Here is an 11,690-nt window from a genome sequence, read left to right on the forward strand (position 1 = left end):
AAAACAAGATTTTTATCTAAGATGCAATAACCAAATGGTTAAAGTCATCTAAGCCTGAGATGATACCATGTTTTGAAAACAAAAGAAAACATGTAAAAAAATGTTAAGGAGATTCAATTTTACCTGATCATTTTTCTTGGGGGGGAGGAATATAAAACATAGTATTCCTGTCTATACACACTTCTGATTTTTGCGAGTTCAAAGACCTTAAATGAAAGTGCTTCTCTTTCAAATAAAATTATTCCAAATAGATTCAAAGTCCCATCCCCAAGTACTTAACTACCTGATTTTATCAATTAATTTTACTATCTTGAATTGTAATTTTTGGGGGAGGGGAACTGATTTTTCGATTTTTATGAACCTGTAACAGCTGTGATACAAACTTAATGAATATACAAAGACTGGTCATCTTATTTGACTAGATTAAGAATGCAAAAAGAAGGGGCAACTAGGTGGCACAGTGAATAGAGCACCAGCCCTGGAGTCAGGAGGCCCCAAGTTCAAATCCGGCCTCAGAAACTTGACACAGTTACTAGCCGTGTGACCTTGGGCAAGTCACTTAATCCCAATTGCCCTCCCAAAAAAAATGCAAAGAGAACACAATGCTTATTACTTATTTTATCATATTAGTATTAGGGTTTATAATCAATAACCACACCAAAGGAAGTTTGAAAGGTGGAGAGAAGGGAGCAAGCATTTATTAAGTACCTTTTATATGCCAGATACTGTGCTAAGAGCTTTATGAATATTACCTTATTTGAGAAAGTGGGACATAATTAAAGGTATCATATAGGCCAAATCCACCACCCTCTTAGTCCATGTCAATTATTTCAGGGCCCCCTTTTTACTGTTAATAAGCATCACACTTGTTTTCACACACACACACACTTCATACACACCTTACCTCTTCCCAGCAGCTTTAGGGCCCAGGTCTTCCTTCTTCTTCTTCCTATACGCGGTGAGCTGATGAGTATTCCTTCCAATCAACACACTTATCCCCCAGCCACTTCCCCACACTTCCAACTTATTGCAGAAGGCATATGTCCGCTTGAACTCGAGGATAATTCTGCAAACACTCGTTTGGAATTAATTTTTAAATAAGATTTATGCTACATAGAAATCTATTTGGCTATTTATATTTATCTTATATGGCATTCAAAAGTCGCCTTACTGTTTGGCAATTTTATTACTCCTTTGTCAAAAAAATTTTATTCACCTATGGTCATATGGAAGCTAATTCTTCATAAGCAAACAGTTGCAGCAGCTGATTATAGTTATATGCACTGCTTAAATGATTTGTTGATGGAATTTACTAAGCTGTTTTGAGGTTTAATTAAATGTTTGTACTGCACTTAGTAATTATCAGATGGAAAATTTCATATACCGTGTAATAAATTCATCTCACTACACATCAGTTTAATTTGCTATGAAATTAAAGTTTCTTCTGTAAGTTAAAGTGCTCCATAAAAGCCTTTATTTTGTTCCAAATTAACCTAAATATGCCACTAGTGCCCAACATCATCTTTTAAAAATAAGTAATGCCTATTTTCAACATATTTAAAAGGGAGTGTATTCTAATTTTTTAAGGCAATCCTCCAGACAATGGCCCAAGAATACACCTAAAAATTAAGTAGGATCAATATGTTTACAGAACTACTTATCTACAAAAATATAGACACATAAAGGCTATAGGAAAATATGAACAACCTAAGAAGGGCTAAATACTTCAAAATGTATGCCTCCTGATAATCATTTCCTCAAAAATAGCTGCAGTGTCACAAAACAGATGTTTTGGTCACTTCTAAGTAAAGGCAGCAACAAACTTCTAGATGCTGTGTTTATAGTAATTCTCATTATTATAATAGAAGAATGTAGAAAATAAAGAAAGTCAAACAGTTGCTAAATAAAACATTTTCAAGGTTTCCAGGAGGCATCAAGCTCTTTATCATTTCACATAAGGTACAAGAAGGTTGGTGAACTGCCACATCTCCCTTCAAAAATACCAAGGGGGATCCCATGACAAAACATTCATGGAATATTACTGACATGACCCAGTGCAATATGATGCATGTGTCATCTAATAGCAGTAACAAAGAAGGTTTGCTTCACAATTAAACAAACACCACTGTCAAAAAGTGCTACTTATATATCTGTTTTAGTCTTAAAATAAAAAAGTACTGCGAATTCTGAAAGCCAGTGATTTGAAGTTCTTCAGTTCAAGTAGGAAGCCTACTAGTTTGGAGGTTAAGTATGCATGTCCAAACAAAAACATACTGATCAAAACTGACAGCAGTTCAGTTTAAGTTATCTTAATGGCAAGGGATGGTTAAGTATCAGGGATGATGAAACTCATTTTGCATCTTTAAGCTCAGGAACAGAGTAGTACATAAAATAAATGAAGTAACCAAAGATTTAATCTTCTGTGAGAGAGAAACATGAAAGTGAAACACACCACTGTTGGCAGACATTTTAAAACTACTGTGCAAAATATGCATAAAACATGATCACCATTTTTTATGTAGGTTGAAAGTGACCTTGTGTTGGCTAGCAAATACTTTGACTTTTAGTTGTCTGAAGACTACTATTTTAATTCATTTTGAATAATAATGGTTCTTATATTCAAAACCACATAATTGAAGTCAGAAGATTTCCCATTCAATTTTTTAAAAAAAATCCTGAAATAACAAATGCTTACAATACTTTATTATTCTAAGAATATGGGGAAATTCTATAGAGGAAAATTAGGATTAAAGAAACAAATCTGTGGGCACTTACTTGTTAGTTTAAAGAGCAGATGTGTGGGCCTACTTGATAGTAGAACATGGAGGATAGATATAACCTGGGCTCAGAAGTCCTATCTGACACATTATTACCAGTGTGTCTGAGCAAGTGCCACAGCAACTCTGTAAGATTAAAAGTCTCAGGGCTCCTGTTCAAGCTTCATCACAGGCAGCTAGCTACCCCACTGATATAATAGGTCCAGATCAGTAAAAAAAAGTTTTGGGAGAACCTGGAAGCAAGGACTGTTAAGTGATGGCTTATATTTGTACAGTCCTTTAAAGTTTACAAACTGTTTGCCTCATAAGATTAAGGTAGGGTAGTACGAGTATTAACCCCCCAGTGCAGAAGGGAAAATTATAGATCTGAGAGCTTAAATGACTGGATGCAGTGAGAGAGTGCTGGGTTGGGAGTCAGCGGACCTGAGTTTTAATCTCAGCTACACCACTAACCACCTCTGCCCCTTGAGTATGTCACCTAAGGGCCCTGGGCCCTATTTTCCTCTTTTTATAGACTATTAAAAGGTTGTACTAGGTCATGTCTGAAGCCCCTTCCAACTCTAAATCTGTGATTTGCCCGTGCTCACATGGTTAGCATGTATCTGAAACAGAATTTGAATACATGCCCTCAGACACCAAGAACCAAAGTTTTTCCACTACACAAAATATATATGAAGAACTAAGTTTCATAGATGTAGGGATTCCCTTCCTAGATTTCTGCTCATCTGAAGACCTCTTTCCAAAGAAATGACCAAACCCAGGACATAAGTCCTACCTAAACAAGAGAACAAAACATTTACATTTCCTAATGTTTGAGGGGCCCTTGGTCTACTGCTGAGCTGCTGTCTAGAAGTTTAAAATGACACCCTTTAAACATTTGCTTATGTATAATATGTAATATTCATGCTGAAAATATAAAGCTTCCATCATGGATCTATCCTATTTCCCACCAAATTACTCATTTTGTCCATCAAACTTCCATATACAATTTTCATCATTCATAATGCTATTTTATTTATAAGAGCTTAATTTCTCTCCACACTTAAAGCTGTATATGTTTATCATTATTCATTCCAAGTTCACTTATTTAGATTTATTCCATACCTAAAAAGCTTTCTTAACACTAACTTGATAATAACATGCTCTAGGTTCCTTTACTTATTTCTAGAGTTTAGGATTTTTCTCTCTTTAACTTCTCCAACTATGAAATTTTTATCTATACTTAACATTAATTCTTTTCCACTATTATATATGTTCTCAGTTTTTTCCAATGCTATTACTTTATTATAATGTTTTAAAGAAAGCACTTAGGATCAAAAGTTGGAAACTAAAACAAAGTCTCTTACTTTAAGACTTAGAACATAATCTACCTGGAATAGCATCTATGATAGCCAACTCAAAAATTTCAAGAAAAAACAATTTTAATTTACAAAATATGTAATTTGTATGGTTTCACAATATTGTGCATAGCTAAAACACTAATAAAAATGAAAATGTTCAAACTGATTTCCAATTACAATAAACTTGGATGCAAAGTATCTATGCTTAACACAATAAGTGTACTGAATTTTAAAAAGCACAAGTCCCAAAACTGCTATGGAATTTAGTTAATAGGAAATCTGAAAAGTATGACTTGGTATTAAGTGATATCTCCTTTCCTCAATTTTGTGATTAACAGGATTTTTTATTGGTATTAAGCTAGAGCAAACAAATCAGAATAGTACATATGCAATATTCAGTACACACAAAGTTAAAAGAAATTCAAAACCTGTATAAAACAAAAAAATTTGAGAAAAATTATACAGCTTAAGAGATACAGTGGTAAAGGTCCTCTCCATCCCTTGATTACAGCTTGCACTCTGTACCTAAATAGAAGAACTTACTGCACTCAACTGTAATAAGAAATATAGACTCATGTTAGTATAGTGAATTTAGAGGATTAAACAAATTCTCTAAGAACCTTGCATTGGCAAACAGGTGACTTCAGTTGGTGAAAGCAGACTAAGGAAGGGGAAGTGGGGAAGAAAAATTAACTGGTATTCTGAAACATTTTTTAAATAATTTCTTATTTTTCAAATACTGCTTTCCTAACAGAAGTGTTGTACACTTGCACAATGTTAATTACTTTATTATACATGGAAGCCTGTAATAGGCTGATTACACAATAAGACTGCAAACAACCAGTGGTACTTTTCTGACGTCAGAAGAGTACATAGGACTGAAACATCACCAAAAGTACATAAAAAACTCATGAGCATAAACATCAAAGTACAATAAAAAATGTAATCAGAAAAAAATACATTTGCTAAAAAGTGGTTTAGAGCAGCGCCACCGCCTATCAGTAGCTTCGAATGGCCATTAGCGTTCCTAGCAAGTTTCCATTAACTTCACAAGATCCGTGTACAATACTGACTCATGTACTCCAGAAAGTACAGGAAAGGCTGCAATTTCACAGAGGTTCTGATGTCATTAGGAAATACTGAGCTCATTTCTCATTGGTTAAGCCACCAGACAAAATTACAACCTTATTACACAGAGCTGTGAGTAAGTGGGGTTAGGATATTATCATACATGGAAACTTGTATTGGATCTACAAATGGTGGGGAAGGGCATTTACACTACTGTTGACTATTTGATGCCATAAGACATATAAAAAGTACATAATGAATTATGTTTGGAATGTAAATCATTTAAAAATTCAAACTGTCAAGATAGGGAGAAGGGAACAAGGAGGGAAGGTTCAAGAACCTTGAAGAACAGGGTTGAGAACAAGGACAAAACATAAGAGAGGTGTGTGATATACTAGAAGACAAGTGGAAGAGAAAATGTTTTAAACCATGTATAATAAATGCATCCCCAAAATTTATATGAATTACATAATACCATCTTATGGTTCTTATAATATGAACCAACCACTTGGGTTTCAATTTATTTTTGATGTCACTAGAATCTCTTAATGGAATTACAGCCTTGTTATAGTTGGGATGAGGGGAGGGCGCTTTTCATTCTTCTTTATAGTTAAAGCTATCATTCCAGGCTTTGATCAAAGATCCAAGAATATTTGTTCTACCAGTCTGGAATGAATGTGGTTTGGAAGATCAGAGTACATTTGAAAAGCTGCAACAAAATATAGGTAGCCAACATCTCAGAATTTTGGATCAGCCCAGATAGAGATAGCAATTTGAAATGTTTTAGATCCCTTACTTAAATGTTGAAATGTTTTTATCATTCTTCTATCTGCAAGTTGGATATTCCAATACAGTGATAATGTATAGAATTCCCATGCGTTATTACACTTTCCTGAGAGTAAAGCAATTAGAATAAACCTTAATCCTAGGAACAAAATTTTTTTGTAGGTTTTTTTTTTTTGCATTTAAAACTTTTGGGCTATTCCCTGACAATCTATACATGTAAATTTGATTGCTAAACATTGTCACTTTGAATGTCAAACTATTTTTAATCTATTGATTTTGATTAAAAATCATAATACAAACAGAGCTAAAATCACACTAACAAAATAAACTAAATATGAAAAGTTGCATTGAAAGGGCATGTTACATTATTCTTAATAGGATCATGTAGAAACATTCCAATGGCAGTGTTCTCAAAATAAAACAAAATTACACTGTAAGACCCCCAGCCTGGTCACACTTGGGACCTTACCTGTAACTTTGGCTGGTTGGTGTCTTTACTCTTGTACTACATGGCTCACTTACATCAGACATCATATTTGTATACCCTGAGAAATCTGACACTGAAGTCCTTACTCTATGGTCCACTTCTCCATTAGAGTTAGTGATAAAGGTCATTGGCACCCTGCTGCCCGACTTAAACTGAGAACCAAATGCCTGTGCAAAGTTCTCAATTTGATACGTTGTTCTAGGCTCTATGTCCTTCTGAGGATCTATCTGGCTAGTTAACTCCTGAGATGGAATCTGAAAGCTTGTGGAGGACTCTAAGTTTTTCTGTTCCTTCTGGCTAGTCAATTTCTGAGATGTAGACTGGTAGCTTGATGAAGTCTCTAAGTTTTTCTGCGGATCTATCAGATCATCCAGCTCCTGTGATGGAGTCAGCTGCTGATGGGTGGCCTCCAAAGCAGATAAATAAAAACCTGGTTGAGATCCAAGCAACATCCCAAAAGGAGGCTTTGGCAATGTAGTTGGCAACACTGAGGTAACAGATTGGCTGAAACCACACTCCAGGGGCGATGTAGTGTATATTTGTTTATCTGGAAATAAAGTGTGGTTGTGGAGAGTTGAAGACAGACTAACAAACTGGAAACTGGGTCCAAATGCAAAACCAGTGCTATTGGCTGATCTTTCAAAAGCTTGCTGGATGTATTTGGAATATCCTTGCAACATGTTTGCTTTGTCATTTGAAGGTGTCTGGTTGCCTGGGCTCAAATTTTCCTCTTGAACCATGTCTGAATGTTCTCCTGAGGGGTGTAAATCAACTCGTTGTTCTGTTATATTGAAAGGATCCTCTTTCTGCCCCTCAGATTTACTGGAGTACTGGTCCAAAAGGCTCTGTAAGACTTCATCAGGGATTCCAGACTTGTCATGACAAGACTTGATCTCAGTGTTTAGAGATGAGGAATCAATAAGTGATAATGGCGCTTCGTTGTCCATAACGCTCACGCCTGCAGACTGGATGACAGACTGTTGGGAGGCCATGTGTCCAACGTTTATAGAAAAGGCACTGTTACCGCTGGCAGTTTGTAAGTATCTTCTCTTCTTTGAAAACTGCATGGCATCATCATAGTTGCTACTTAGCTGGCCTTGCTTGCCACCTGCACCCTGGAGAAGACTAATGGCCTCCACGCTACTATTGGACACTATGCCAAGAGAACCACTTGGTTTCCCTGACAGTGATTTCTGTCCAACTATATCTGGTAATGGTGACACAAAATTAAGGTAGTTTTTGTCTGTATTTTTTCTGCTTCCTTTTTTGAAGACCAACTTTGGCACCCTTTTTTGTAATTCATCAATACCAGCGCCAATTATGCCACCACTGGAAGACACAATAGGAATTTCTACTGTATAACTTTGCATGTTGATATTATTTGCAATTTGTGATTCATTTGCTTTACCAGTCTTGTGTTCCTTGTTTTCAATGGATAAACTCTTTGACTTATTTTTTCTCCTTGAAGAACTTGTATTTCCCTGAGACAACACAGTCAGGTTACCCATACTGTTATGGTTTGATGACCCAGGTTCTGCACTAGCTGCTCCTTTAGCTATGGCTTCACCACATGTGCGCCTGTGCTTCAACAATCTATCAGTCCTTGAAAAATACTGTTGACAAGTATCACATTTGTATGGCTTTTCTCCACTATGTGTCCTCTTGTGTCTCTCCATATGGTACTTTTGAATGAACTTCATGCTGCATTGATCACACCCAAATGGCTTCTCTCTACTATGGATTTTCTCATGTCTTTGCAGCAGATACTTCTGAATGAAACCCATGCTACACTGGCTGCACTGGAAAGGTCTCTCTCCTGTGTGAATGAGGACATGTCTGCGCAGGTGGTAGGAGCTCCTGAAAGCAGCGCTACAGTGTTCACAGATGTGAGGTTTCTGACTTGGGGAAAGAATGGCACCTTCTCCATCTCCAACCAGAGAAGGCTTGGAAGAAGCGCTGGGCTTCCGCTTGGCTTTGATTCCCTGAGATTCTGGCTTTGGCCTCTTTGCCTTTTTCACGCTAGTGTCCTGCTTTGGCTCCTCGCTGCCGTGGTGGTCATCTGTCCTGCTGCTGCTCAGCAGCACGTCTCGGTGGTGCTGGGGGGGCGGGTGCTGGCCGTGCTGGTGCAGAAGGCTCAGATCCTGGATGACGCCGTGGCTCCCCCCCTCCCCGCCTCCTAGGCCGGGAGCTCTCTCCTCCGCCCCTGCGAACAGGCCTCCGTAGTGGTGGTGGTGGTGGTGATGCTGCTGCTCCTCCGGCTCCGTGGGCTTCTCTTGTTTGATGCTCACCAGGGACTGCAGAAAGCCCCAGGAGTTCCTCTGCGGGGGGTAGGCCGCGGCCGGCGCCGCGGGCTCCTTCTTGAAAGTCATGTCCGGGGCAGGAGGAGGAGGCGGGGGAGGCTCGGCGGCCGGGGCTGCGGAGTTGGAGGCCGAGGAAGAAGAGGAGGAGGAGGAGGTCGAGGAGGAGGAGGATGAGGAGGAGGAAGAGGAGGAGGATAACACGCACTGCGGGGGAGGGGCGGCCCCCACTGCCGCCCGGGTGAAGCTGGTGACCGGGGGGAGCCGGTGGTTGAACATGACCATACTCGGGGGGAAGGTGGGTTCCATCTCCGCCCTCCTGCTGCCGCCGCCGCTGCCGCCGCCGCTACTGCTACTGCTGCTGCTGCTGCTGCCGCCGCCGCTGCTGCCGCCGCCGCTGCCGCCGCTACTGCTGCTGCTACCGCTGCCGCCGCCGCCGCTACTCAGGAACCCGCTGCCGACTTTCATACCCCGGAGGAGGCCTGGCTGAGGAGAGGAGGAAAAGGGAGGAGAAGGGAGGGAAGGAGGAGGAACCGGGCCCCGGGGCCGGGACCACCGCGGCGCTCAGACCCCGCCGCCGCCGCCGCTGCCGCCGCCGCCGCCGCCGCCGCCGCCCAGACCGCAACGCGCCCGGCGCTTATCCCCGGCCGCCTCCGGCCCCAGTGCTCATGGTACGGCGGCCCTACCCCGGGCCTCCCCCCTCCCCCCTCCCCGGCCCCCAGCAGCAGCACTTACGGGTCCCGCCGCCGCCACCGCAGCCGCCGTCGCCTCCAGTTAATAAAAATAACGCCGAGTCCTCTCCACAATGGAATTAAAAGCCTCCCTGGAACTGCGCAGGCGCGGCGCGGGGTCTGCTGGGAACTACTCGACCCGGCCGGAGGGGAGCTCTGGGGAGCCAGGGCGCCTGCGCAACAGCTTCCGCCCGGCCGGCCTGTCAATCATTCGGGCGGTTGGGCCCGAGGGTTGGGGCCGACTCGTGTGGGGCTTGTGGGGCGGGGACTTGTGAGGTGACCGGCGGGTTTGGCCTGCTCTAAGGCAAGGGGGAAGGAGGCCCGGGCCTTTAGACGTGCAACCTGTCAGGGCCAGAAGGGACGAGGACTTGGGATTGGAGTCACCAGGGCTGCCTTGGCAGGAAGAAAGAGGGCGCCCGGGCAAAGGAAGGAGGCAAACGGGGCAGGGAAGAGAGGTGAAGTGGGGAGCACAGGGGCACCTATCCGGTCAGATTAGACGAGAGCACCCCCTTCAGACACCGCCCCCACCCCCCGCAGTCGCCCTGCCGTCACCAAGTCCATTCACCCCTGCGTTAGTTCGTGATCTCTTGGACCCGGTTCATTTGCTGTCGTGGGAGTGGCTTATTTTGAAAACGTAATCGGGGTACCTTTGCCAAAAATAGGCTGCTGTCTTACTGCCAACCTACCTGAAGGCTACTCAAAAAGGAAACCACTTGCAATCCGAGTTCAGCCGCCCTATAAAACACACGCCCACATGCACTTCATCATCATTAAACGTTATTTAAATGCCCACATTCCTTTGTAGGCTTTACTAATGAGCCTATTTGTCCTGTTATCTCACAGACACTTTTCTTTTTTGGAAACTGCAGCGGCTACCAAGCCACTTACCACCTCTGGAAGACCACTGATGTCATTCTTCAGTCCCCCACCCCACCCCCATCCCTTCTTCCAAGCCAGCCGGTATCCTGAGGAGTGTAGGAAGAGTGCTCATTCTTGTTCCTTAAAGGAATCTCCCAAACCGAAACCGAACAACTCAACCCCACAAACACTTATCGAGCCCCTGTGTGCTAGGTGCACACCTTGCTGTAAGCTCCTTGAGGGCAGGGGTTGTCTTTTGCCTCTTTCTGCATCTGCTGTGCCTGGCGCTTAATAAATGCTGATTGAATTGAATTGATAATTGAGTATGCAGTCATCTGAAGCTGCATTTTTTCTTTTGGATTACATACATAAAGCACCAGTGCTTTGCACAGATGCCTGGCACATAGTAGGTGTGAAATACATGTTTCTTGGTTTGCCAGGCTAGAACTGTAATGACATACCTTCTATGGTATATTTTCTGAATATGAAAATAAAAGAAGACGATTTTCTTTTCTACTTTTTTCTAGTATTTTATCCGTGAGCTGTAGTTCATGTTTATATAGCAGTTTATGGTATGGTGTGCAAAACCTTTTCCTCACAACCACTGTGTGAGGTAGGTAACATTATTAAGCAAATTTTACTGATGAGAAAACTAAGACCTAGAAAGATGAAAGGACTTGTCCAGGCTCATACAACTATTAAGTGTCACAGCTGGGAATCATAGTCTCTAACACCAAAGCTGCTATGCTGGTGTAATGGAATTATGAATAAATACCCATAGGCCTCACTTATTTGGCCTCAAATATTTACAAATATTTTTTTTAAGTATTAAAGATGATTCATAAAAAGAAACCAATTTTGATGAAACATTATATTCTACATAATGTTTTATAGTTAAGAAAAATTAGTCCCTAATTGTGTGTAACTATAAATGGCAAAGTTCTGTCTCTTGAATTGTAAAACTTTAATACAGTCAAGTGTAGCTAAGTGTTAAAAGAAAGACTGGAAATTCGAAAACTTAAAACAGCAGTAAAATATTAGTCAATGCCTATGAGAAATGAGTCTGTCCCTTTATTCAGGGTGTCTATGTTTAATGGTAAGCTGGGATGCATATAAGCTAGTCCAAGCATGAAGGGCAGTAGGACACTCATATGGAAAGCCAACTTTGTCCCTCAGTTATCAAGATAAGAAACCTGTCATTTCTCTCATTCACTCTGTCAGCCTTGAGATACTCCAAGCAGACTTACCTCTGTGTTGTACACCCCATATATCAGGAAGATGAAGAGACCCTGTAAAATAAAATGGAGGGGAAAAGCTGTTAACTCTAATCATTTCAGCAGTAGAAA

The 11,690-nt window shown here is 41.2% G+C and overlaps 1 protein-coding gene across 2 annotated transcripts; it reads right to left on the reverse strand.

The window, feature by feature from the left end:
• Positions 1-3,954: 3,954 nt before the first annotated feature.
• ZNF281 (zinc finger protein 281) lies at positions 3,955-9,591 on the reverse strand. 2 transcript variants are annotated; one of them, XM_069074506.1, is made up of 2 exons: positions 9,491-9,591; positions 3,955-9,237 (listed from the first exon to the last, which is right to left on the reverse strand). In XM_069074506.1, the coding sequence occupies exon 2, from the start codon at positions 9,221-9,223 to the stop codon at positions 6,437-6,439; it is 2,787 nt and encodes a 928-aa protein (XP_068930607.1). In that variant the 5' UTR covers positions 9,224-9,237; positions 9,491-9,591; the 3' UTR covers positions 3,955-6,436. The 2 variants fall into 2 exon arrangements, with proteins under 2 accessions (XP_068930607.1, XP_068930608.1); XM_069074507.1 differs by having other exon boundaries at positions 3,955-9,241; positions 9,491-9,577.
• Between the last annotated feature and the right edge of the window lie 2,099 nt (positions 9,592-11,690).

This window comes from Petaurus breviceps, unplaced genomic scaffold (assembly GCF_028583685.1).
Source record: "Petaurus breviceps papuanus isolate PSGF00001 unplaced genomic scaffold, PetGlider_PUasm1.0 90895, whole genome shotgun sequence".
Lineage (NCBI taxonomy): Eukaryota > Metazoa > Chordata > Mammalia > Diprotodontia > Petauridae > Petaurus > Petaurus breviceps.